This window comes from Octodon degus, unplaced genomic scaffold (assembly GCF_000260255.1).
Source record: "Octodon degus isolate 3935 unplaced genomic scaffold, OctDeg1.0 scaffold00033, whole genome shotgun sequence".
Classification (NCBI taxonomy): Eukaryota; Metazoa; Chordata; class Mammalia; order Rodentia; family Octodontidae; genus Octodon; species Octodon degus.
The window spans coordinates 18,050,183-18,076,137 of record NW_004524609.1 but is presented as its reverse complement, the minus strand read 5'-3'; the positions used below and the strand labels follow the sequence as shown (position 1 = coordinate 18,076,137).

General features: G+C 57.5%; 3 protein-coding genes across 17 annotated transcripts in view; 1 reads left to right on the top strand and 2 right to left on the bottom strand.

Annotated features, from left to right (window-relative positions):
- The window catches only part of CUNH17orf99 (chromosome unknown C17orf99 homolog), a 12,386-nt gene extending 9,768 nt beyond the window's left edge, over positions 1-2,618 (bottom strand). Inside the window, exons 1-2 of the mRNA XM_023714134.1 lie at positions 2,561-2,618; positions 2,126-2,209 (exon numbers count right to left, since the gene is read on the bottom strand). Coding sequence (XP_023569902.1) covers positions 2,126-2,209; positions 2,561-2,618 — 142 coding nt within the window. The remainder of the gene's footprint in view (positions 1-2,125; positions 2,210-2,560) is intronic.
- Positions 2,619-6,481: 3,863 nt separating this feature from the next.
- On the bottom strand, positions 6,482-15,026 carry Tmc8 (transmembrane channel like 8). 7 transcript variants are annotated; one of them, XM_023713934.1, is made up of 16 exons: positions 14,867-15,026; positions 13,902-14,155; positions 13,574-13,722; positions 13,188-13,337; positions 12,916-12,998; positions 12,095-12,231; positions 11,747-11,894; positions 11,326-11,496; positions 10,919-11,058; positions 9,376-9,499; positions 8,803-8,900; positions 8,492-8,675; positions 8,257-8,387; positions 8,016-8,174; positions 7,424-7,502; positions 6,482-6,990 (listed from the first exon to the last, which is right to left on the bottom strand). In XM_023713934.1, the coding sequence occupies exons 2-16, from the start codon at positions 14,060-14,062 to the stop codon at positions 6,718-6,720; spliced, it is 2,187 nt and encodes a 728-aa protein (XP_023569702.1). In that variant the 5' UTR covers positions 14,063-14,155; positions 14,867-15,026; the 3' UTR covers positions 6,482-6,717. The 7 variants fall into 7 exon arrangements, with proteins under 7 accessions (XP_023569702.1, XP_023569701.1, XP_012369948.1 ...); XM_023713933.1 differs by having other exon boundaries at positions 12,916-13,001; positions 14,867-15,025; XM_012514494.2 differs by having other exon boundaries at positions 12,916-13,001; positions 13,902-14,096; positions 14,867-15,025.
- Positions 15,027-16,273: 1,247 nt separating this feature from the next.
- LOC101589120 (transmembrane channel-like protein 6) lies at positions 16,274-25,710 on the top strand. 9 transcript variants are annotated; one of them, XM_023713943.1, is made up of 13 exons: positions 16,274-16,375; positions 17,945-18,083; positions 18,198-18,331; positions 18,437-18,532; positions 18,813-18,971; positions 21,412-21,517; positions 21,646-21,739; positions 21,867-22,121; positions 22,340-22,518; positions 23,820-23,964; positions 24,551-24,706; positions 25,074-25,225; positions 25,313-25,708. In XM_023713943.1, exons 2-13 carry the CDS (start codon positions 18,028-18,030, stop codon positions 25,494-25,496), a joined length of 1,716 nt encoding a protein of 571 aa, XP_023569711.1. In that variant the 5' UTR covers positions 16,274-16,375; positions 17,945-18,027; the 3' UTR covers positions 25,497-25,708. The 9 variants fall into 9 exon arrangements, with proteins under 9 accessions (XP_023569711.1, XP_023569710.1, XP_023569712.1 ...); XM_023713942.1 differs by lacking the exon at positions 16,274-16,375 and adding an exon at positions 16,386-16,479; XM_023713944.1 differs by lacking the exon at positions 16,274-16,375 and adding an exon at positions 16,533-16,729 and having other exon boundaries at positions 18,201-18,331; positions 25,313-25,710.
- The last annotated feature ends 245 nt before the right edge of the window (positions 25,711-25,955 follow it).

The following is a 25,955-nucleotide window of genomic DNA, read 5'->3' as shown; positions in this document are numbered from 1 at the left end:
GCCACACACACACACACACACACACATATAAATAAATAAAATAAACAAATTTAAAAAAATTAATAATCCCTGTTGGATCAGTGTGGGCCTCATGACAGGAGCAAAGAGGCAGACCTGGTGAGGAGCTGCCATGTGACCGTGTGATGGCAGGAGAGAGCCAGGAAGAGCTCCTCACCCTCCACGAGGAAAAAGCCCTGCCCACACCTTGATTTCAGACTTCTGGGGAGAGCGAAGTCCTGGGGTAGATATAGCTCAGTCTGCTAGGCGGAGGGGCACAGGCCCCACCCAAGTGATCCTGTGTCATCTGGGACCCTCACTTTGAGAAACACTGGGCTGTGATCCTAGCACTCTGGGAGGTTAAGGCTGGAGGGTTGCAAATTCAAGGCCAGCCTGGGTAATTTAGAGACTTAATGGGATCCTGTCTCAAAATTTAAAAATTCTGGGGATGTAGCTCAATGCAAAGTCCCTGGGTTCAATTTTCAGTACTGCTAAAACAAAACAGAACAAAACACCCATGCATTGGTCACCCCATCCTGGGCCCTCTGCTCATCACCATCTCAGAACCAGTGCCAGCTTTGTGCCCCTCCTCTGCAGTCTGAGCTGCAGGATTCTACCCTGGCAGCCACGGCTGTATTTAGCCAGTGCTGTCCCAGAGCTGCGGCAGACAGCTTCAGCCTCTTCAACGGTCCCGTCCCATCTCCACAGTGCCGGCAGCCTGCAGAAACCCCCGTGGCTTGCTTGTCAGGCATGCAAGGTGAATTCCGACCTGCTCTAGAGGGTGTTCATGTTTCTACTCTTCTGTCCCCTGGTCCCACTAGAATGAGGGTTTCTTATTTCCTTATGCCCAGGGTTGAAGCAGTGGCTGTCACCAAACAGGTGCCCAGGGACATGTGGAGCAATGAATGCATCATTTATCAGTTGGTCTCTTAGGAGTTTAGTTACCAGGACTCAGTCAGCAAAAATCTAAGAAGTCAGGGGCTGAGCTGAGAGGGAGGCAGGACAGTCCCTCCCCAGGTACTTTCCTGATTCTCACCACGGGCTCCCTTTTTTAGCTGCAATACTAACAATGTGCTTGTTTTTACGGCAAATGAGGAAATGATAGTTTAGCTTCTGCTTCATCCAAGTGAGACGTGCGTCACCTCTACCTGGGACCTCCCCTTCAGCAGAACTGAGGATGCTAAGCTCAGTGTTCAGGTGACCCGGAGATGTAAGGTAAGGGACAAGACAGAGGTGGGAGCCACGGATGTAGCTCAGAGGTGCAGGGCCTGCCTGGCAAGTAGAAGGTCCTAAATCTGATTCCCAGTACAAAAAAAAAAAAAAAAAAAAAAAAAAAAAAAGAGAGAGAGAGAGATAGGGAAGTGGTCAGCTGCCTTCAACCCAGCAGACACAGGGACTGAGGTACTGGTGAGGGAAAAGCCTGTGGTGAGCAGCTGGAGAGATGGGGCTGGCTTAGAGAAGGGCATAGGCCGGGCCATAGGGGCGGGGGTGAAAGGTCTGGGGCTGCACTCACTTGCCTCGTGTCCTCTCCTCCCTGGCTCTGAATCAGCCTGGATTTGTGGGGGGGGAGAGAGAGAGAGAGAGAGAGAGAGAGAGAGAGAGAGAGAGAGACAGACAGACAGACAGACAGACAGACAGACAGACCGACAGACAAAGAGACAGAGACAGAGGGAGAGAGAGAGGGTGAGGGAGAGACAGGGAGATAGAGAAAGAGAGAGGCCCGATGCCTCAGGCTGCCCCCCATGCTGGACCCTGGGGGACTTTCACTTCCCTTACATACAACCCCCCACCCCCAACAGGCCTGGAGACAGCCCTACAGGCCAAGGTGCTACCCAAATTCCCCAGTCCTCTCTAGGTCGCACCATCTTGGCAGATCTGTGAGGCACGTGGAGGAGATGAGAACATGGGGTAGAGTGACAAGGACACTCCTGTCCAGGACACCCCATACTCCAGCCAGCCGCCCTAAGCAGACAACCCCTGCCCTGGTCCCAGGGACTCCCCCTCAGCCTCCCTTGAGGGTCCTATCAGGATCCAGAATTGTCCAACTGTCCCCGAGCACCTCTGCCACCTCTTTCTGTCCTCAGCTGGATGGACATTTCTTGTCCCTTCAGGATGTGGGGCTTCTCACCTTGTGCCTGTCCCGTGGAAGAGCTGCTGGAGGCCGTAAGAGAGGTGGGACGTCCGAGGGAGGCTGTGGACAGCCCAGAGCCCCCTGCCAGGGTGGGAGAAGGGCAGTGAGGGCCAGTCCTGGCAGTGAGGTCGCAGGCAGCAGGGCTGCTCGAGAAGCCCTTCTGAGCCCCACGACATGTGGGATCTCCGGGCCATTTTGCAGAGTAAGTACCATGTCCAGTGAGCAAGGAGTAGTAGCCACACAGGCAGCAAGGACTCGGAAGCCCAGAAGGCTGGGGATATAGCTCAGCGGCATAAGTGCCTGCCTGGCAAGCGCAAGGTTCTGAGTTTGGTCTGGGGCTCCTCCCCAGTGCTCCCCAGCACTCCACACCCTAAACTCACTTCCTGGGGCCTTAGCTGTAGACCACCCCCCTAGAGTCCCCCATGGGCTCACCCAGTGTGGCCAAGCAGAGCAGCTGAAGGAGCCTCATGCCTCTGAGGGTGGAGGCCATGTGGGGCCTCTGCTCAGCTTTACCAGCCTCCTAGGTCTGGGGGCCCCACCCTGGGGCCCCAGAGGTGGTCCTCGTGGCTGCCTGCATAGAGGAGATAACTTGGAGGCCTCTGCTCCCAGGGCTGGGTCCAGAGAGCCCTACAACCAACAGCCCCACACCCCCCAGGGGAGTGGGAGCCCCCCAGGCCTGACTGGGCTCAGCCAACTCGTGGCAGGGGATGTCCACATCCTCACCTCTGAGCCTGCCCGTGGCTCACATCACGTGGGAAGAGCAAGCTGAGGTTGTTCCTGCTGAATTCAAGGGGGGGCCGTATCCCAGATTATCTGGGTGGGCCTAATGTGTTCTGAAGGGGCCTGACAAGGTGGCCCCAGAGAGCCCGGGGCCACACCCCAAAGAAAAGCAGGGAGGACAGGCAGGGTCTGCTCATGTCTTTCTGGATCCTGTCTGACCTGGGCCCCTGGTCACCCCAGGAGTGTGATGCAGTGTACCCAAGGTGCTCAAAGGGGCAGGATCCTTCCTTGGCCCAACGATGGGGATGACTATTCCCCAGAGACTGGGATCCAATGTGACTCTGCAAAAAAGGAGACCGAGCGCCACACCTCTGCCTGCACACTGTGCTGCTGAGTTACCAGGAGAGATGGATCAGGGTAGGCAGGGCCTCTCAGGGGTCTAAGGCCAGGCCAGCGCCAGACCTGCAGGTCCTGCCCAAGGGACACAGAGCTGAGGGAGCAGGTCCTGCCACCTCCACAGTGGGCCACTGCCACCTTCCTACCCACAAGCCAGGCTCCTCCTTCATGGCCCAGCCTGGTGCTGCCAGACAGACCAGGGGCTTTTGGGACAAGTTTGGTTACTGCAGGAAATACCAGCTTTGACTGCTTCCCCTTGATTGATGCTCTCTGAGCCAGGTAACCTTTTGTTTCCAGGACAGCCTGACCAGGGAACCTACCTCCTGCCCCCAATAGCTCGTCAGCCCAAGGATGGACTCTTGACCCACAGAAGGCCAATTATAGCCCTGTCTCAGGGACTGGTGGCATCAGGAAGCTGCTTGCAGGGCGGCCCCTGCTGGCCAGGCAGTAGGAGGAAGAGGTGGCAGAGGTGTCAGGAAGTCACATGGTGCTGGCCCCTGTTGGTGGCCCTCTTTCTCCTCAGCCAGTTTGGATCAGTGCTGTCACTTGCCCCTCACTGGGCCCGACACATGCCTTGGGGATAGAGCCTGTGTCACCTCCCTACCCCTGCAGCCCCAGCGGGTGTAGCACTTTCTCTCAGTCCCCAGCAACATTCCCTTCCAAAGCCTGTGCTCCTGTCTGCTGCGAGTGGACTGGGGAGGAAGGGAAGACTGCAGGGAGACCCCAGAGAGGTTTTAGGCGATGCACAATCCAGAGACCCAGGAATTTGTGTTTCCCCATCTAGGCTGCGGCATCTCTGAGGAGTCTTCTCTTCTCAGTGTGTTTCAGGGCCAGAGTCAGCAGAGGCTTGGGTAACGCCAGGGACAACTCCCCTGGGCCTTGGGGAAATAAGGCAACTTCCTGCCCCACCATGGCCCCTGTCTGGGCACCACCAGCTCACCAGTCCTCTGGCTGCCCTGGCCCTTCTGTCTATGGGCTGGGCCGTGACTCCTCGTGTTATCCACAGGTTCCTTCCATGGAGTCTGTGTGTCCCCCCAAACTCTCCAGGCCCCCAGTACATATCATGTCCTATGATTTTTGTCCCTCATAGCCCAGGCTTCACCCATGGGGACTTATAATCACTCACTGAATCCTCTCAGCCCCTTGGAGGAGTACGGCTGCTTCCCCCTTCTAGGATGAGCACCCCAAGGCCCAGCACTTAGTGAATTCCTGTTGCTAAGCCTGTCTTCTTCATGGCTCTTATAGAGCACACGGGCATGCATGAGGCTGGCTCTCAAGGAGTTTAAGGAAGGGATATGAAAGTCATAAGAAAAGGCCTATGGCCAGATAGCTCAGTGGACTAAAATGCCTGCTTAGGTAGGCACAGTGACCGGGTTCGATCCCTGGTATGCTGTGCCGGCCCCGATGCCGGGGGGTGTGCTGAGATGGTGACTGAGACTGGGCGTGGTGCTGAACGCCTATAATCCCAGCACTTGGGAGGCTGAAAACAGGAGAATCACTATGAGTCCAATCTATGCAGCGAGACCCTGTAGACCCCGTACTAAATACACAGGAAGAAAGAAAGAAAGAAAGAAAGAAAGAAAGAAAGAAAGAAAGAAAGAAAGAAAGAAAGAGAAAGAAAGAAAGAAAGAAAGAAAGAAAGAAAGAAAGAAAGAAAAGAAAGAAAGAGGGGCCAGGGAGATGGCTCAGTAGAATACGTGCATGCCTGGCAAGCTCAAGGGCCTGAGTTCAATCCCCAGTTCCGAAAGGAAAAAAAAAAAAAGAAAGAAAGAAAAAAGAAAGAAAGAAAAGAAAAGGCCTACACAGCTGGCTATGGGGGCCCTTGCCTGTAATCCCAGCTCCTCAGGAGGCTGAGGCAGGAGGATCACAGGTTGAAGCTCAGTCTGGGCAAGTTAATAACTTAGACTCTGTCTCAAAATAAAAAAAATAAGGGGCTGGGGAGATGGCTCAGTAGAATAAGCGCTTGAAAATGAAAAATAAAAAAAAGGGCTGGGGCCTTCTTATTTTCTTTTTCAAGAATAAATATTAAAAAAAAAAAAAAAAGGGCTGGGGTTAGCCCACGTGGAGGGGCACAACTGCTGGACCCCACCCGAGAGTGCTGTTTGATGGTTCTTTCCGAGACAGAACCAGAGCTCCCATTTCCCCCGTGGCCTCACCTCCACTCTAGAAGCAGGGCCTGGCAATCAGCAGCACCCACTCCACTGGGGGAAACTGGTGGTCATGCGATGCCGGGCCAACGAGGTTAGGTCAGAGGGGCTGGGTTGGCCGAGGCTTTAGGACCAGGCGAGAAGCCCCTGCCCTGAGGGTGGCAGCAGAGCCACCTCGCTGGAATCGGCCAGGCGCTGTCCCCCGGGGCTAGCTGGAGGCTTTGTAAGCACATCCTGGGACTTCTCCTGCCCTTTCCTCCTCACAGCTCATGACAGCTCTCTGTGAGAGTCGCCTGGGCGCGTAGAAAGTCCTGATACCCTGCCTGCCGCCTCCCTTCTTCCCAGTCACTGAATCCGGGTTACGCCTTGGGCCATCCCAGGGCTGAGGCTCCTACACCTGCTGAGACCCACTTCAGGTGTCTGTCACAGTGCAAGCCTATGGACCCTGGCAGGGCACCTCGCAGCTTGGGAGGGCAGTTCTGCAGAAGATAGAGTGTTGGGGCCAGGGGGATAGCTCAGTAGACTATGTGCTTTCACGGCAAGCGCAAGGGTCTGAGTTCAAATCCCTGGTTCCATAAAAAAAAAAAAAAAAAAGACATAGCATGGACCTAGGTTTTGGTTCCTGAGGCACCTTTGTTGCTATGGGCTGGCCTTAGCAACAAAGAGCAACAACACCTTCCCAGTCACCTGAACATCAGTGAGTCCTCAGGGGTAGGGTCAGGAAGGTTTCTGAGCCCCCCTCCCCCCCTTTTTTTGTGGAACCGGGGATTGAACTCAGGCCCTTGCGCTTGCCAGGCAAGTGCTTATTCTACTGAGCCATCTCCCCTGCCCCACTGTGCCCCTTTTGAGGCAGCCTGCCTGCCTGGATTCTAACCATAGCTCTGCCTCCGCTGGTTGTGGCCCTGACCTCTGTGAGCTTCCCGTCCACTCGAGGAAGGGCTGAGCGGTGCGATGCAGCGGGGGGCCTAGGGCAGCCCCCATGTGGGGAGGAAGTCAGCTCTCCTCTTTCCAACAGAGAGGACACCAAGCTTTGTGAGAGCATCATTTGGTACACAATCACTCCTAAAAGACGTGTTGCTTGTGAATTGTGTTTATGAGTTACCATAATAATGTACTGCGTATGTTATAAAATATTCAGTAAAAACCAGAAAATTTAAAGGGATGAGATATAAAAAATAGAAATTTTCATATGGTCGCCCTGCTACCCCTGGGGATGTGTGGCCCTCTTCGGGGCAGCCCTGTCACTGTGTGTGAGGACGCCCCTCCAGGAGCCAGGGTAGGCAAGTGGGTGTTGCAGGTCTCTCCTTAGGGGACGCTAAGTCGGTGCTACAGCTCAGTGCCGCTGGGAAAGCGGAACCGGGGGCCCGGGGAATCTCGCGATCCAGGGTAGGAGGAGCTCAACCAGGGCGGGGTCCGTGTGGAAGGGTCCCGAGCGGGGCTCTCGGGACCCGGAGAACCTGGGCTCCAGAATCCGGGACCGGAAAACCGCGGGTGTGAAGCTCGGAAACGAGGGGAGTCGGGGATCAGAGATTCGCTCGAGCCTGGCTCCTGTAGCAGCCGCGACAGCTCCTCCACCAGGCGCCACTTCTCCTGAACTTGCTGAAGAGAGCAAGCATCGGTTTGGGAACAGCGACCACCTGGCAGAGCCGCTAGCACACAGCTGATTGGGTGAACGAGGCCACGCCCACCAGGGCCCTGGCACGCCTCCTATGAGACCCGCCCCTAATAGAGACCGTGTCCTGCTCCCAAGGCAATCGGAGGTCACTCTCGGTCACTCCTTGTTAACCAGAGGCCACGCTCCTTGAGATCCCTCCTCACCAGAGTCCTGCAGGTCTGAGGCCACGCTCTCATGACAGGCGCCGGACCCCAAACCTAAGGCCATGTTATTATGAGGTTCTGCTCCAGGACCTTGGCCTCGACTGAGGATCCTGTTACCTCCTCCTGCCCATCTGCACCCCAAGAGTGAGGCACCTGCTTATCTCAGGGTACATTCCCAGAGGATCCATGTCCCGCAAGCCCAGCGGATGCTCACCCACACCAACTGCTTCCGGAGCACGTGGATGGCCCTTGCATTGGCCTGGGACTGAGCGATGCACACTGTCAGGATGTGGCTGGGGGATGACAGGATTCAAGGTCAGTTACCCCTCCCATTACAGGTGCCACCTCCCGACTTCCTCCTCTTCTGAAAATGCTAGGCTCTGGGGTTTCTCTCTGCACAACTTCCTTCCTTTTTGGCGGAACCAGGGATTGAACTCATGCCCTTGCGCTTGCCAGGCAAGTGCTTATTCTACTGAGCCATCTCCCCAGCCCCTCTCTCTGCACAACTTTCATGAAAGCTAGCTTCTTCCTAAGACCCTTTTGCTTTAATCTTTCAGCAAGGAACCATACTTCCCCAGTGGACCTAGAGCCCCCATGGCATCCTGGCACTGGGCCTCGGGGGTCAGCTTTACAGGGGCGGCCCCCAGGCTTCCAGCCTTAAGGTCCCTATCTGGGGCCTGGGCCCTGCTCCCCTGAGCTCCCCTTTTCCCTTCCCTGGCTTCTCTATGAGATGGGCCAGGGAAAAGAAGGACAGGACACCCTCCCCAGCAGTCCTCTCCCATGGTCCCTGCCACCCTGATGGGCACCTGAGCAGCCAGAGGAGGGGCAAACCGAAGGCGTGAGAGCTGAGATACTGGAGGGCACGCTGGCCAGAAAGTGGGAGCCGCAGAGCTACCAGTTCCTGGACCACTTGCCAGGGGGCCGAGTAGTTGGTGAAGAGGCCACAGTCCCAGGAGGAATGGGTGCTGCAGAGATGGAGGAGAGGTGGGTGTCAGGGCCATGGGGTGGGGGCTGTCCACCTGCACCCACTCCAGTCCTCCCCCTCACCTGCTGACCACAAAGCCCAGGGGCACTGCTGCCAGGAGCAGGCCCAGGAGCAGCACCAGCTGGAAGAAGAAGGTGGAGCTGGAGGCGCGGAAGAGCCGAGGGGGCGTCCTGCAGTTCCTCAGGAGGGTGTACTGGGGAGCAGGCAGGGAAAGCAGGGGTCATGAGTGTGGTTCTCAGACCGGAGAAGTGGGACCCAGGGCTGAAGACCCATGCTCCCTCCCAGCGACACCCTTACCTTCTTGATGTAGAAGGTGAGGAAGAGAAAGATGCTCTGGAACAGGGGCAGCAGGGGGCAGTAGAAGAGGCCCATCCAGGTGACCGTCTGCCCTGCCACGATGTCCAGCACATTCTTGGGCACCAGGAACTCCTCCCGGCCCAGCCAGGTCCAGAACCGGCCTGAGAACCGCTCCACCAGCAGCCTGGGGTGGGAGGGTCCAGGTGTCCACCCATCAAGAAGGATGTGCAGGCTGTGGACCACCACACCAGCAGTCCCAAACAGGCCCATCACCCCATTCTCCCTGTGGTGCCACCTCTTGCTTGGCTCACCTCCGAGGCAGGGTGACAAGAAAGGCAAAGGCCACCGTGAGGAGGAAGTTGAAGATGATCAGCTTGTATAGCTCCTCACCCACTGAGTTCTCCCAGCACTGGAGCAGAGTGAGGGGCCCATCACCATCCTGGCCCCCTTTCCTATCCCTTACCTACCCTGGGAGGTGGGTAAGGGAACTTTTGTTTTTTGAGACCAGATCTCGCTGTGTAGTCTGTGCTGGCCTTGAGCTCACTATGTAGCCCAGATTGGCCTCGAACTCATGGCAGTCCTGCCTCAGCTTCCTGAGTGCTGGGATTACAGGCATGTGTCACTACGCCTGGCACTGGGAAGATCTTATAGCACAGGAGCTTGGCTACAGTCTGACAAGACTCTAGGAAAATTAGAGCAGGAACAGTGTGGTGCAGGGGCGCCCCCTGGGGGTGTGCTGTTGTATGGTGGCTCCGTTCACAGCTGCTCACAAAGGTGAGACCTGGAGGAGGACTAAAGGGGCGGGGGCAGGAGTCTGCATGCTTTGAGGTAGGGCTTTGCAGAGCAGGACGGGAGGGACAGGCCCCACTCGGGCCAACCGTTACCTGATAGTCACAGGCATTGTAGCCATAGGTCTCACAGCTGGTCTTGTTCCGGCCGATGCACAGCATGGTCTGACCCAGCGAGAAGGAGAACATTCCCAGGCTGGCCAACTTCAGCACCACGCACCTGGGGGTGGGACTGTGTTAGGGATGGGTCCGGGCTAGAGGCCGAGGGCCACAGGGTGGCTGTTACCTGCACACAGCCGGGAGATCACGTCTTCCTGGGCCCCACGCCCTCCAAACCCAGAGCCCAGTCTCTTTTCAGCTTGCTTCAGCCACAGCACCATTTTCCGAAGTATTTCCCTGGACTCCAAGTCTCCATATGACTCATGAAAAATGGGCTCTGCCTTGAAATCAGTTTGGGAAATACTGCTTTGTCTGGCCATCCTTCCTTCAACCCAGCCTCCGATTCCTTTTTCAGGTTCTTCCCTGTGGTGCTGGGGATGGAATCCGGGGCCTCGCACCTGCAAGACCAGCGTCTACCGCAGAGTTTACAGCCCAGCACTGACATCCCCGTCTCCTGCTGCCTGCTCACATTCTGACAACATCTCATACAGAAAGGCCTGTGCCCTGGGTACCCACTGAATAATGCACCAGGGTTCTGTGCAGGTCCGATGGCCGGAAACCACTGAATGCGCATGAACTACAAGGGTGGACGCTTCCAGTGCCCACGTGGGGGCAGAAACTCCGGGAAGCATGGATGGGTGGGAGCTTTTTTTTTTTTTTTTTTTTTTGTAACCTTTCATCTTTTTAGTAAAGGTAAAAGATTTATATGATCTGAAGGAAACTTTCCTTTTCCTTCTTTTTTTGCAGAACCGGGGATTGAACTCAGGCCCTCGCACTTGCCAGGCAAGTGTTTATTCTACTGAGCTATCTCCCCAGCCCATTGAAGGAAACTTTTCATCCTTGTCAGCACTTTTTTTTCTTGTCAGCATTTTGAATTTTTTTTAACCATATGTGCATTCATTTATAATACATTCAAAAAGTTTCCAACAGGTGCTGAGGCAGGAGGACCACAAGCTTGAACCCAGCCTGAGAAACTTAGCAAATTAGTGAGAACTTGTTTTAAAATGAAAAGGGCTGGGAATGGAGCTCAGTGTGAAGGCCTCAGTTCAATCCTAAATAATGCCAAAAAATGGAAAGTTTCCAAGGACATGACAACTGGGGTTAGGTAGGAAGCAGGTGGGGTGGGGCTGGCAGGAGGAGGACAGCTGCTGGCATGCATTGAGGAGGTGACTCCAGGTATACCTGCGGCCGGCCAGTGGGGCCGTGTCCTGCAGAGCTGCTGCGCTCCTGGCACAACAGCCCCTTGGTCCTCTTTGGCACTTGTTCCAGACTGCGACTTCCTTTGGTGGTGAGGACCTGGGACCCCGAGGCCTCAGACCTGGGCCTCCAAGGCCGGTGTTCTAGGAGTACCTACCTGTGAATGTGGTATCCTCCATACTTGGGACCGCTGCTGCCAGGTGACCCCCAAGACAGCAGGAAGACCCCTCTCCTAAAAAAGGACCCCTCTCCTGTGCCCACATGGTCCCCAAGGGATGCTCACCAGATCAAAATGAGGTTGACCTCGATGCTAGGAGGGTAGCTCTCCAGCTGGACCAGGAACATGAACAGCAGGGGACCCAGGAAGTTGACCAGGGAGATGACCCCAGGGGGCAGGTACTGGAGCACCACAAACAGGGATTCCTGTGGGAGCCACCGGTTGCGGGTCACTGGTGCAGGCCTTGTCACCTGCCCACCCCTGTAGCCCCTTGAGGTATAGTGAGGGGCAGGGCTGAGAGCCGGAAGCTCACAGTTGGGGACACCTATAATGACAGCCCGTCTGACCTAGGTGTGACCCATGATCATGACAGCTTTGGCCTCTCTGAGCCCAAGGTCCTGTCTGGAGTGGACAAAGTCACCCATCCCCTCCCTCAGCTGAAGCCAGGGTAAAGGGAACACAGTGGCCTGTACCTCCTTGTTGTCCTGTGAGTACTTAGTGGCCCAGAAGATGGCGCTGATGCCCCCAGCCACCAGGCATGCATTGAGGAGGTTGACTCGCAGGTAGCTGAGCAGGCGGCAGGCGCGCTGGGTGGGTGTGTCCTGTTGCACCTGCTGGCGTCGGCGGCACTCCTCCAGGTACACCTGTGGCCGGACAGCAGGGCAGTGTCCTGCAGCGCCGCTGCGTTACACTCACACCTCTCCGCTCAGCCACACTTGTGTGTTCTCACCCTGCCCAGTGGTCACAGTGCTCACACTTATACCCTCACACTCACGCATATGTTCTTACGCTCGTGCACACGTGTACATAGTCTCAATGCTTCCACACTCCCTTGGCAAAATGCACAAGCACAGGCGCACACTCACACTCAGTCACACTCACTTTTGCACTCACCTTGAACTCATTGCTGATCTCATGTTTCTTGATGGTGGCCGCATCCCTCAGGTGGATGCAGAAGTCCCAGGACGAGAACACCTTGGCACTGAGGGGCACCCCGTAGTCCTGGCCCAGCCCTGGCCTCCGCAGGAACCCTTTCATCATCCTGGGGACAGACATGGCTGTGGGTCTCCACCCTCCAGCCTGGCTGTGGCCCCTTTCTTGAGATATGAAGCTGGGGTCATGCGTGTGTGCCTTACTCAGCAGGGCCAGGAACCTCTGCAAACATAGAGCACCCCCTGCTATCAAAGGGATGACGAGGGAGGATGTCCCAGGACCCAGCCAGGGTCCAGGTTTTGTGCTCACCGCCGCAGAATCCCACAGAAGCAGAGCAGCAGGCAGGCGAGCGGGCAGAGCAGGTAGGCCAGGCGGATGCTGTACGCGGAGCTGCTCTCTGGTCCAGCCCAGTACGCGCCATAGAAGAGATAGGTGTTGTTGAAGGCCTGGGGACCATGACAGGGACAGCTGGGCATGGACCGAGGGGCAGGCTCCGTACGAAGCACTGGCCATGCATGAACTCGTCATCCTCTTCACAAAACCCCATTAGATGGAAATACCCTCATTTTACAGTGGCAGAGAGGTTGGGCCACTTGGTCACTCAGCCTTGAGGAGTCAAAGGCAGGGCTCAAGCTCAGGAGCCTACACTGGTGGCATTCGATGGCTTCTTGGGATGAGGTACTTCCTTCAGAGGTCTCTCATCCCTTCATCTGCATGCCCTCGGGCTCCCACATCTGCTTGGGATGGGGTGTGATGGGATGGCCCTGGGCCCTCACTTGCTCACCCGGGGCCAGAGAGATGGCACCATGGGCTCAGGAGTCTGGGCCCCCTCCATGAGACCAAGGGCCACGGGCTGTACTGTGCAGCTGCCACGCCTCTGCCTGGTCCCATCACTGGTCTCACAAGCCTGCGTGCAGATTTGGCTCTAGAAGCCACAGTACTTTTTTTGTGTGTGTGTGTACGTGTGTATGTGTGGAACCTGTGGAACCGGGGATTGAACTCAGGCCCTTGTGCTTGCCAGGGAAGCACTTATTCCACTGAGCTATCTCCCCAGCCCCCCAACCACAGCACTCTTGAAGGGGTGGGATCTCTTACAAGGGGGGGGGTCCCTTCCCCCGTGGACCACTTACCCTACCAGTTAAAACATTCCAAAGCTGATTGTGGAACCGTGGAATGTAAGTCTGGGCCTGGTGGCTTCCAGGGCACTGGAGGGCTGCTGAAGAAGAGTGGAACAGGGAAGGGTCCCCAAGAGATAAGTGACCCCTGGCCTTCCCATTCTGTAGCCCAGTCATGGCAGTGACGATGTGTGCAGTACCAAAAGCAGCACTGAGGAAGGGCCAGGGCTGGCCACAAGCAACAGGCTCAGCTGGGGCCCAGAGGGGCAAGGGTAGCCGTCACTCACTGAAGTTCAGGGTAGGACCCGGGCCTTGGGTGTGGAGCCAGGCCAGGGGTACCAGCACGAAGCTGGCAGTCAGTAGCACAGTGAGCAGGTTGAGCAGCAGCAGGAAGCGGAGGAAGGTAAAGTAGGACCGGATGCCTGAGCCGAAGAGACCTATATTAAGAAGGCCAGGTAGTCAGGGAAGCAGGGAGGACCCCGCTGGGACTCCCAGAGCCACAGACCAGGCAGTGCCTCTAAGCACCGCCAGAGGGTGCTGTCACACATTGAGGTCAGTACCAGACCCGGGCCAGGATAGAGGAGCTGGTCAGTGGGGGTGGGATGGTGCCTGCCTGCTTTTCCAAGCTGGGTAGTGGGTCTCTAGAGAGGGAGGATGGGAATTGAAGACTTACCCCCGATCTCGTATAGCGCCCCCTTCCACAGCCCGAAGCCCCAGGCAAGCCGCCGTGCCACCTCCCCCAGGCGCTGTCCCATAGTCTGCTGCTTTTGCTGCCAACACTGCCAGCGCGTCATCTGCATGCCCTCGGGCTCCCGCATCTTCCTGGGATGGGGTGTGATGGGATGGCCCTGAGCCCCCACCTGCCCACCGGGGGCCAGGCAGATGGCACCATGAGCCCAGGTGTCTCCCGTGGTTTCCAACCTGCATCCCACAGGTCATTATCCTCCCGGGTTCCTGACCCCACCCCCTGGCCTCGGCTTGTGTTCCTGCTAGGCACCCACCGGATGAGGCGCTTGTCCATCATGGCATAGGGCAGTGAGCGCAGGGGCTCCCGGGAGGCACGCAGCCACTCCATCTCCTGCTCCCAGAGGTCCTCGCTCTCGGGCAGGTGTCCTGGCTCCCTCGGGGTCTGCCCTGACTGTGCTGACCACTGGTGCAACATCCCAGCGGTAGGCGGTGGGGCACAGGTTCAACCTCTGCTCTCAGGAGGGATGAGGGACATGGGTACCAGGTTGGGAGCTGCAAGGTCTTGTCTCTGATGTGACCAGAAGTGAAAAAAGAGAAGCCTGGTGGAGTAGGGGCACGAGGTCAGCCATGCTACACATCTCAGCAACATGGCACAAGCCCAGGGCCTCCATATCCCCAGCTATCAAATGGGGTGAAGGTCTGCAGGGTGTAGGGAGATGGGGCTGTCACAAGCACAGTTACCTGCAGCTACAAGCTTTGGGGGTCACCCTTTATCTTTGTCTTTTTTATATAGGGTTTTGCTATGCAGTTCAGACTGACCTGGGACTTACTTTGTAGGCCAGGCTGGCCTAAAATTTGCAGTTATCCTCCTGCCTCAGTCTCCTGAGTTCTGGGATGACAGGCATGTGCCATCATGCCCGGCAAGGGGGTCACCCTTTAGAGAAACACAATTCCTGCTCTTCTCCAAACTGTCTATTTGCTCTCTGAGAAGACACCCGGCCCCAAACCTTGACAGCTCCCAGGATCTTCTATCTTGCAGCCCCCTGGCCTTAGAGGTGCCGGGGTCCCTTTTGTCCCCCTTGTGGCACAGTGGCCCAGGCCCGGAGGTCTCGGGTTCCCTCCTGGGACCCGGATGAGGAGGCGTGGCTACAGCCTCACCGTGGGAAAAGGAAGAGACCCCATGGCACTCTAGCGGTTTTGGTGGAGCTCCGCCCACATCCCCTGCCCTCAATTCCTCCACCCCACCTCTCAGTCCCTCTGTATACTTCATCCAGCTCACCTGGGGACAGAAGCACCAATTCTGCAGGAGCCTCCTGCTGGGGCCAGCAACTGCCAAGGCAGAGGGGACTGTGAGTGAACGAGGGTGGAGTCATGTGACAGGAACCTTGGCCTTCCCCCGAAGTTTCCTCTGCTCTAACTGAGGCTAAGTGGCACTTCCTGTGGGCTGCGGGGGTGCAGGTGAGAGGTGCAAGCTGGGTGGGGGTCCGCCTTCTCTCACTCTGGTGTCCTATAGGCCCCAGGTTTGTGGTTGGCTGCGTCCCCAGGCTGGGCTGCTTCCAAGCTGGGGGCCTGGCCCTGGAGGGTGAAGGCAGAGGGATGCAGGGTGCGCCCCTTATCTTTCTTCAGCAGGTCACCCAGGAAAGTGCGATAGTGACACATGGTCCCCCCACTGCATCAGCTGCTTGGTGTTCAGCCAGTTATTTCTGAACTTCTCACCTCTCTGGCTTGCACCCCCTTTCACTCTTATACCCGGGTCCCACTGTCAGTGCTTTGGAAGGGGCTCTACACTTGACATGTAGGAACGGTGTTGTGATTCTTTGTCCTTGGATTCCCCAGGAGGCCTCGCAGTCCGACCTCCCTGAGTCCTGTTCTCATCCTTTAGGGCTGGGTTACTCCAGCTCTGAATTCTCCTGGAGCCTTGCTGCCTCCTATTCCTCCTGGTTTCCAGCTCCAAACTTGGCTCTGGTGCAGGGCACACAGCGGGTGGGGGCGCAGGGGACAGATTCACAGTGCCTGCCTCAGTAGAGATGACACATGCTCTAGCTGGAGAGGTGGCTTTCAGCTTGGGCTTGGGTTAAGGCAAGTGCAGCGTGGGTGTGCAGAGGGGCCCGTGTGCCAGGAAACCGTGCAGTAACAGGGGCTGGGCAGGGCTAGAGCTTCAGGCCAAGGTACTGAGAAGCAGCCTCAGGTCCCCCACTTGAGGACCTACTGATAGTTCAAGGAAGCGGGGACCCCAGCTCTTCCACGCGCCTCCAGCTTCATGCCCCAGACCCTGCTCCTGTAGTTTAGTCTCTGTGCCTGCTGCCTGTCTTTCAGGTTCTCCCCTCTAGGAGGGTCCTGAACACCCCCCCCCCCCGCCTCACGTCTCTTGGTAGCACGGGGGTCTCCATCTCATGTCCTCGTAGAGCTGCCGGGAGGCTAAGGCTCCTGCTCTGGCTGGAGGCGCCCCGAGCCCGAGGAACTCCCCAGCCTCGGTTTTGCTCTCCCGTTGTGGGGGAGCCCTTGGGAACATTCACAAAGTGCCTGTCTGCCCTCGGTGGCGCCCCTCCTCCCCACTTAGCACACAGGAAGCCCTCAACTCCTGCTAGGATAAACAACTCAAAGCAAGCCTCGGGCCCCACGGGAGGGGGAGATAACCGGCCGGGCGGCAGGGGTGGGGCGTGGAGGGCCGCCGCTGAAGCCTGGTAGAAAGAGGTTGCCCAACCCGGTGCACCAGTGTGGAACGGCTCGCTGCTAGGGGCGCTCTGCTGAGCTGTCCTATTTGGCAGTCCCAGCCCCCAGGAAGTGGGTAGGTCTGGAGTTACTGTCCCCTTTTGAAACTTGGGGAAATTGAGTCTCACAAAGCCCATGGACTTCCTTCCACCAGAAATCCAACAGAACCGGACAAGTGGGGTAAGGCACGAGGAAGAGGGAGGGCGAAGGGCACAGTCAGGGCCGGTGCCCGAGAAGGGGCGGGGGCCGCTCGGGTCACGTGACCGTGGAGGTGCCGCCACGTGGGCGGGCACGGCAGCGCCCTCTGCCCAGCAGTCGCCCCCGGCCCTTTCTCAGCCCCCTCTTCGGGTGGAGAAGCCCGATGGCAGCTCCCGGCCCTCGCGGGGACAGGTGAGCACCGCCGCAGAGCCCTCCTTCCGGTGCCTCCCAGGTGAGCGGCTGGGTGCGGGGCTTGTTCCCACGGTCTTCCCGGGGCCTCTTGGCGTCCAAGTTCCCTTCCGGGTTTGCGACGGAGGACCGGAGTCGGGGTCTGGCGGAGGGTCGAGGGGGACCCTCGGCGCGAGGCTGGGTGTGCCCTTCCCAGGTGGCCTTGGGCGGCTCCTCCCCACCTGGCTCTGGAATGCTGCAACCCGGAAACTTGGGCATTCTGGAAACTCTCCAGCTTATCCTCGTTTGGGTCGGGCAGGGGTTGTGGTTCTTGCTCGCTGAAGTTCTTGGTGCCCGGGGAGCCGCAGGTCCCCAGGCTTCAACCTCCGGGGATCTCGCATGCCTTGGTGCGTGGAGGAGGGTGTAGGGGGCGCCGCTGCAGGGGTCGATAGGGCCCCCTCAGCCTCCCCTGCAGCCAGGCTCCCTCTCCTCTCACCCTTGTGCAAGGGCTTGGATTATGCGTCCTGGTTGTTAAACTGAGCGCTGTGTGGGCCCTGGGCCGCATCCAGGGAAGTCCCTGAAAGGAGCCAACTGTCGTGATGTTGAGTCCCCGCTGGCCGAGGGCAGTGTCGTTGGAGGATCCGCCAGCCGGGTCCTGCTTTGGCAGAGTTGTGCAGCTGTAGGTGGGGGCAGCTCTGTCCACACACCATTCCCATAGGCTGAGCCCCAAGGCTGAGCCCCAGACAAAGCGCTGTGGTTCCAGTGTTGCCTTCTGACCCAGAGCCAGGACAAAGGGGTAGTGTTCGGACCAGCCCAGTCCAGGGCCATTCTGCCGCGCTGGCGTCAGCGTCCTGGAGAGTAAAGATCTTTGCTTACTGTGTATGTGGGAGCCTTTCTGCCTCCTACTTTCACAGGCTGGGGGAGGGGCTCAGGAGAAAGGAAGTGCTTTGGGGTTGCAGGGCGGCCAGGGGAAGGCGGCAGCTGTGACCTTTCTGCAACAGGGAGGGTCCCTGGGGCAGTGGCTGGGAATGAGGGCCTGAAAAGGTCAGTGTCTGAGGCACCGCCCCGTCCCCATTTCCCGGGCACTGGTGAAGTGGAGGAAACAGAAGGGGAACTATGGGCCCCACACCCTTCCTTCCCCTTCCTTGGTCCATCCAGGAGTGAGTTTTGGCCGCTGGCCTGACCATGTGTTCGGCTGTGGGGAGCCCAGGCCCCCAGAGCACTGGGCTTTTGGCATGTGTGCCACACACTGGCAATCATTGTGTCCCTGTCTTGTCAGATGGGCGACAGGAGGCTCCTGAGGCTGCTTCCAGGCTGTGAGCTGCCCTAGGTCTGCAGATCTGCTGGAGGTGGACCGCCGTCATGGCCCAGCCACTATCCTTAGTTCTCGATGTCTCTGAGATCTCAGGGGACCAGGAGTAAGTGCTCTGGGATGGGGGCTGGCGTGGACCATCCTTCTTCTCCTTCTGGAAGGAGGTGGGCTGCTGGGGCCAGGGCTGAGCCTGGATTCTGTCTCTGTTCCTCCTACCCAGCAGCCCTGAGCTCAGCCCCTATGAGGAGAGCGAGGTGCATGACTCCTTCCACCAGCTCATTCAGGAGCAGAGCCTGTGGATGGCTGAGGAGGGCCTGGAGCTGCAGCAGGTAGCAGGAAACCTGGGGGCCTCAGGTGAGTGGGCAAGATGCGGACAGGACCTGTGATGACCCTTCTGGGGTCTGCAGGTCTAGGAAGGTTGTGTGAGGAGCCCGGTTAATGGCTCTCCTTCCTTCCTAGCCAGTGGTCACCAGATCCTGCCGGGCGCAGAGGGTGGCCTAGTCTACAGCACTGCCACACTCAACATCTTGGCCAGCATGCCCAGTCGTACCATTGGTGAGTAGACCCTCTGCCCTCACACTGGCCTTCGCCTCAGCCTGCAGTTGACCTGGGGTTTCAGCTGAGGGTCTATAGACCTTGGCTCGGGCCTGTGCTACCCAGGGGCCCAGCACAGCCCTGTGCTGGCTTCTAAAAATGACTCCAGAGCCATTGTCCCAAGGGTAAAAATAGGTTCCTGGGAATGTAGTGGAGCCAGAGGGCTCTGGGCAGGGCTGAGGATGGGGAGGCTGGCACTGGGAACATTGACCTGGCCCTACCCCTGCCCCTGCTTGTCCAGGCCGCAGCCGAGGTGCCATCATCTCTCAGTACTACAACCGCACAGTCCGAATGCGGCGCAGGAACAGCCGGCCACCGCTTGGGCCAGTGGTGTGCTCGGCCCGGCCCAGCCTCCGCCTTTACGACCTGGAGCTGGACTCTGCAGCCCTGCAGGAAGATGGTGAGTGAGCCCTGTGAGGGGTGGGGAGGTGGGGCACAGGTGAGGCTGGCAGGGTGGCAGCGGGTGTGGCAGAGCCAGGAAGTCCCTCCTCCTGCTGCTGGAGGTGGGTCTTGCTGCCTCCAAGGGCTTGTCCCGTGACAGCTGTACACAGTAGGGTGATGCATGACCCACCCCAGGCAGGGCTTTGGCATGCAGAGGTGGTCAGAAGTCCTGGGGTTCTTATGTTGCTTACTGTGTGCGGGTGACACGGACATGAGTTAGATGAACACACGGGTAGACTGTTACAGATAAGGGCAGCCAGGAAAGAGGCCCAGTAAGAGCCCCCTGAGAACCAGTCTAGAGGAGTGAGGGGGGATGGGAGTGGGGGCGTGAAGGGGTGGAGTGGTTGGGGGGTGGAGGACTGGGGGCGGGGAGGTCCCTGCCTGTGCAGAGCCCCTGAGGCAGGCAGTGCCAGGCTTGTCTGCCTCAGAAGCCTTTGTGGGGCTGGTGAGATGGCTCAGTGGTCTAAAGCATCTACTTAGAACAAGCTAAGCAAAAGCACAGGGACCACGGTTCAATCCCCAGCACCACATGCCAGCCAGCCCCGCCCCCTGGTGGGCTGAACTGGCCACACACACACACACACACACACACACACACACAAAATAAATTAAATAAATAAATAAATAAATAAATAATAAATAAAAATTAAAAAAAAAAGAAGCCTTTGTGGAGGGACTGCGTAGCAGCAGAGAGCCAAGGCCCCCTGCTGGTGATGTTGGGGCAGTGCATGGTGGTGTGGGTTTTGGGGTCAGTGAATATCCTACTTGCCCTGTTTATTTTTCCATCTGGCTATGTTGCAGGTTCTTCCTCCTCTTCCTCATCTTCCTCTTTTTTCCATCTTTCAGCTTTTTTTTTTTTTTTGTATTTAGGACAGGGTGTACAGGGTCTTACTGCCTAGCTCAAACTCGTAGTGATTCTCCTGTTTACAGCCTCCCAAGTGCTGGGATTACAGGCACGCACCACCACGCCCACTCTCAATCACTGTCTCAGTGTGCCCCAGGGACAGGGCTGGCATAGCAGGTCAGGGGATTGAACTCCCATCCCCTGCGTCTGCCTAAGCAGGCGCTTTAATCTGCTGAGCTATTTGGCTGCCCCCCCTTTTTTCTTTTCATTTTAGTGAGAGAAAAAGATAAAGTAGCAATGAAATAGTGTAGCTTTTTGAGGGTTGTTTCTCTTCTGTAAAATTCGTGTTAAAGTAGCACCCATCTGCAGGGTGGTTGTGGAGACAGTTACTGTTATCCTCTAGTTATTGCAGACTGATCAATGTTCCTGATGAGCGGGTGGCAAAGGCTTAAATAAAAGCCACGTGGTTTGGCTTTTGGGCTCTGGGAGGTTCCAGATCCTTTAACAGAATTTGGGATTCTCTGGGGCTAAGACTCTGAACTTGTCTGGGTGATCTGTATTTATTTGGTTATCAGAACAAGGGCAAGGAATACTGGAAAAAGGCTGGAATCTGTCTTGAATGTCAGGGCAAGGGGCCTGCCTGTTAGCTCAGTTGTTTAAGTGCCTGCTCATGCAAATGCAGTCAGACGCAGGATACTGCGGTTCGATCCCCACCTCTACCTGCATTATCAGACTTGCCCTTAAAGCAGCCTAAGCCAGCAAAAAAAAAAAAAAAAAATCAATGAATGGTAGAGCCTTGTGAGTCCATATAAGGACTTCTCTAAGTAAGGCGTGTTAGTTGAGAAGAAGTACGTTATCTCCAGGAAGGCCTAGCTGATTGAGGTTGGAGCTGGGTGTCCTTAGCCTTGGCCTTGTCTTGTCCTTGAGGTTCCAGGGCTTCACCTGCCCTTACAGGCAGCTCATTGCCAGACAAGGGGCCCAGGTCTTGGGTAGACTCACAAGTAAACCTGGAAAGCCAGCTGGTCAGTGTAAATCTGGCTCAGAGCCACTTTGCAGGGGTCTCTGTCACAAAAGGAAGCACCTCTCCGTGCTTTTGGGTCCAGAGCTCAGTGAGGATGGTGTGGTTGGGGGAGCTGCGCTGACTGACCCCTGGTCCCCTGTGGCATTTTCCACTGTGCTTACCCTGCTGCAAACCTTTTAAAGGAAGGATTGCTACTCTGGGTCCCGCTACTGTTAATGTTGAGAGCCCAGGTTGCCCTCGGGCCTCCTGAGCACCAGGGCCTTGCCCCCCTACATTCCTGGGGGCACCTGATGGGCTGGGGGGAGGGACTCTGGTGCTCAGCAGTTAGAGGTGGGGAGGGAAGAGCGCTGGGCATGGTAGGGCATGAGCTGAGGAGCAGCTCCAGGGTGGCCTGGGAGCTGGCCTGGGTCTGGCCTCAGCTGGACAGGAAGGGAGGAGCCCTCTGGGCTAGCATCAGGTGGACAGGGTGTCTGGATGGTGGTGGCTCCAGCAGCGAGGGACGCCGGGCACTGACTGACCTCCTCCCTCTTGCAGAGAAGCGAAGGCTGCTGGTGAAGGAGCTTCAGGGCCTGCCAGCAGCCCAGCGAGACCACATGCTCCGGGGGATGCCCCTGAGCCTGCAGGAGAAGCGCTTCTTGCGGTGAGCACCCTGCAGCTTCCTGGGCTCACTGGGCAGCTGGGGAGAAGAGTTCCCAATCTGGGTCCATGGCCCCAGGAGGTAACGGGGCCTACTCTAGTCCAGGCACCGAGGGCTGCCTTTGTCCCCAGAGAGAAGAGCCGGATCCCAAGGGGAAAGCAGAGGAGCCGGCAGGGCTGTGGCGGGGTCTTTTGCTGCAGCCAGCTCCGATATACCTGCGCTCTGGTAGGAGCTGGGCCGGGGAGGCTGGGTGTGGAGGGAGCAGTGACGGTCTCCACTAGAGCGGCGGAGGACCTGTGGATGACCAGCCTGTTATCCCAGCACTCAGGGCCTTCCACTGCTGTCCCCACAGGCCCTGCATAGCCTGGGGCTGGCACTGCTCACCTGCCTGCATGCCCTGAAGCCCTGGCGTTACACCCTGAAGCAGATCGGAGGCCAGTTTGGCTCCAGTGTGCTCTCCTACTTCCTCTTCCTCAAGACCCTACTGGCCTTCAATGCCCTGCTGCTGCTGCCACTGGTGGCCTTCTTGGTGGCTGTGCAGGCTGCCTTTCCACCTGAGGCGCGCCCTGTCCCCACATGCACGGGGCTGGAGCTCCTCACAGGCGGGGTGAGGAGTCCCATGGGCTGCCATCTGCTCTTGCCTTGGCTCCTCTGCCCTACTTGTTTCAGCTCCCCAGTGGCTCTTCCCTCCCCCCGGCATTCCAGGGCCCTCCTGCCACCTTCCTCTTCTCCAGATGTCTGCTGCCCTTAGCCGTTTCAGGTGCCCCCATGGGGTGGGAGGGCGGGGAAGGGCACAGCCCCTGACCTGTCCTGGCCTCCTCACAGGGCTGCTTCACCCACACCGTCATGTACTACGGCTACTACAGTAACGCCATGCTGAATGTGCCATGTGGCTCCCCGCAGTGTAGCCCCAGAGCGGGCAGCCTGCCCTATGATATGCCCGTGGCCTATCTCTTCACTGTGGGGGCAGCCTTCTTCATCACCTGCCTCACCCTGGTGTACAGGTAATGTCCTCTGCCACCTGACCTGGCTCTGAGCATCTCCCAGCCATCCTTCATCCATCTATTCCTCCAGTCAACCTTTATCTGTCTAGCTGTCTACTCATCTTTCATCCATTCGTCCATCCATTCATTCACGCTGCATCTCCTCAGCCATCCCTATATCTATCCTTAATCCCCCCATTCATCCATGCATTTATCCATTTGTCTATCATCCATCCATCCTTCATCTGTCCATCATGCATCCATCTTTCATCTATCCAGCCATCCTCTACTTATCCTCCCTTCCATCTATCCATCCATCCTTCTATCCATTCGTCCATCCACCCACCTATTTGTCAGACACTCACCAGTCTGTCTTGCTATTTTGTCTACGCACCCATTCTTTTATCCACTCACTTATCCATTCATCTACTGATCTTTCTTCTTTTCCTTTTCCTTCTTTTAAGTCCAGCTATGAAATTACCTAGTGGCTGTATTTTTTTTTTTTTTTTTTGTGGCCGGCTCGGCATGTGGTGCCAGGGATTGAACCGTGGTCCCTGCATTTGCATAAGCGTGCTTGAGTAGGCACTTTAGACCGCTGAGCTATCTTGCTGGCCCCATCTGCTATTCTTTCTGTCCTTCATCTATTATTTATTTATTTATTTATTTATTTATTTATTTATTTGTGTGTGGCCAGCTCAGCCCACCAGGGGGCGGGGCTGGCTGGCATGTGGTGCTGGGGGATTGAACCGCGGTCCCTTGTGCTTTGCTGAGCTTGTTCTAAGTAGGTGCTTTAGACCACTGAGCCATCTCACCAGCCCTGTCCTTCATCTATTTAGCACCCACGCATCCAGTATTCACCTACCCACCTGTGCATTCACAAGTGTTTGCTGTGTCAGCTCAGGTCTGTGATGCCCGAGTCAGAGAAGCTTGCTGCTCCTAGGGAAGTGCGAGTAGTGAGTGGGCCAGGCCCATCTAAGACCCTGGTGTTTGCCCAGGTGTTGCAGGAGCGGTGGGATGGGGGGGTGAAGGCAGGAAACGGGGAGAGTGTTGTGGTCATTGACTACGCACTGCAAAGGTCCTGGCGTAAGCCCAGAGTTTGCCAGACTGTGCTGGAAGCAGCCAGCAGCGAATGATGTCCTGGCCTGTCTTGCTTCCTGCTCCTGGAGGCGGCGGTCTCTCACACCCCCTCACACCAGGAGGCTGAGAGTGCCGGGCGGCAGGGGCCAGCAGCAGCACAGTGGGAGGACGCAGAGCTGTCCTGTCTTCTCCCTTGGTGCCCACATCCTTGGTTCCTCATTTACCACCCTGTATCTTCTCCCCAGCATGTCCCACTCTTTTGGAGAGAGCTACCGGGTGGGCAGCACCAAGGGTGCCCACGCCATCACTGTCTTTTGCTCCTGGGACTACAAGGTGACCCAGAAGTGGGCCTCCCGCCTCCAGAGAGACAATATTCGCACTCAGCTGAAGGTGAGCTGCGGTCGGCCTGGGCCCTCTGTAGCCCCAGGACGTGGCCTGCGGCTCAGCTCTCTGAAGGGAGGCCAGGTGGCAGGATGGGGGAGGGAAGGAGGGCATGCATGCATGCCTGTGTCAGGGCGTCTTCTGCTAGCTGGCTCAAGGTCCAGCGCTTTCAGGAGTGTCCGGTCTGCTCCCAGGGCTCTCCTGTCTTAAGGTCCTCAGGCTGTAGCTGCAGAGTAGGCATAGTAGCTTAATGGGTGAGTACCACAAGAAACAAGCGCTTTGCTCAAGGTCACATCTAGCTAGGCTGATCTGGGCTTTGCTGGAAGCTCTTGTGGGAGGCGGGTGTCCTCTGTACCTTAGGCGCACCTGCCAGCCAGAGGGCACCCACATCCAGGGGACAGGCTGAAGATGGGGTCTGGACCTCCGCAGGGCTGGGCTGTGAGCAGGGGCTGCGGCCCCCTGTGGGGTGAGGAGGCAACTTCAGCATGGGAGAGGACTGGGCAGCCTCTGGCCTCATCCCTGCCTGTGTCGGGTACACGCGTTGTGGGTTTGTTGCATACCGTGGAGCAGGTGACAGGCACTTGCTGTCCCTCAGGAGCTGCTGGCCGAGTGGCGGATGCGCAGGGCTTCCCAGAGCACATGTGGACGGCTGCGGCGGGTGGCCACGCTGGTGCTAGTATGGCTGCTGTGCCTGGGAGCTGCGCTGGGCTGTGCGGTGGCTGTCCTCACCTTCTCGGAGGTCACAATCCAGGTGCGGCAGGGCTGTGAGGGAGGGAGGCCAGCGGCCCTAAGGGAGCAAGTCTCAGTGACTCTAGTCAGCCCAGTCAGGGCAGCCTCCACACAGGAAGGGCTGAAGCCCCCTTGCGGCCTCCTCCTCGCCTTCTCCCTCCTGCTTCATGTCTGGCCATCCTGCCCTTCTTTTTGTTTTGGTTCCACTTGCTACTTCCTGTGTGGTTTGAAGTGAGACTTGGGGTACGCTTGCCTCATGGGCGATGCAGGTGTTAGCTGCCTGCCTGCCTCCCTGCCTCCCTCCCACCCCTTGGGGCCCTCCCTGGAGTCCCTGTGTCCCTTGGCAATGGGCTGCCCTTGATGACGGCAGCCTGCCTGCTCCCACGCAGAGCCCGGTGGCGGCTGGTCAGGAGGCAGGGCTGCTGGTCCTGCCTGTGGTTGTCTGCCTCCTCAACCTGGTCGCCCCCTACCTGTTCCGCTGCTTGGCCATCCTGGAGCAGCACGACTCCCCGGTGCTGGAGGTGTACGTGGCTATCTGCAGGTGTGTGGCCTAGTGGCTCTGGGGTGTGGGGCTCCCTGGCTGTCCCCAGCACCACTCCCTGAGCCTCCACGGCCTCCTCCCCCTCAGGAACCTGGTCTTGAAGATGGCCATCCTGGGCGTGCTCTGCTACCACTGGCTGGGACGCAGGGTGGCCACGCTGCAGGGCCAGTGCTGGGAGGACTGTGTGGGCCAGGAGTTGTACCGGTTCCTGGTGATGGACTTCGTCTTCGCACTCCTCGACTCACTTTTTGGGGAGCTGGTATGGAGGTGAGAAGTCCAAGTGGCTGGGCTGGTACCATCCACCCTGCGTCCTCCTGAGCACCCCCTGGCAAGGGCAGGGCTGGACCTCCCCCAAGGGTACACCCAAATCCTGCCCCCTAAAGGTCATTGGTTCCAGGAGATGCTTTTGGGGTGGAACAGGATGTGTTTATAGGCTGGAAAGTGAAGTTTCCCAGTGATGTGTGTGCGGTAGAGCTTGTGTCTTGCCTCAGCCGCAGCCTTGGTTAAGGAGAAAGGGAGCAGGGGGAGGGGAAGGGGAGGAGACAGAGGTGTCCGGGGTGAGGTGGGTCTGTCCCTTTGGGTGTCTTTTATTTTCTTCTTTCTGAGTTTCCCTTGAGAATATATGAATTTACTAACCATTTAAAAATGAGAAAAGGGCTGGTGAGATGGCTCAGTGGTCTAAAGCACCTACTTAGAACAAGCTCAGCAAAGCACAGGGACCACAGTTCAA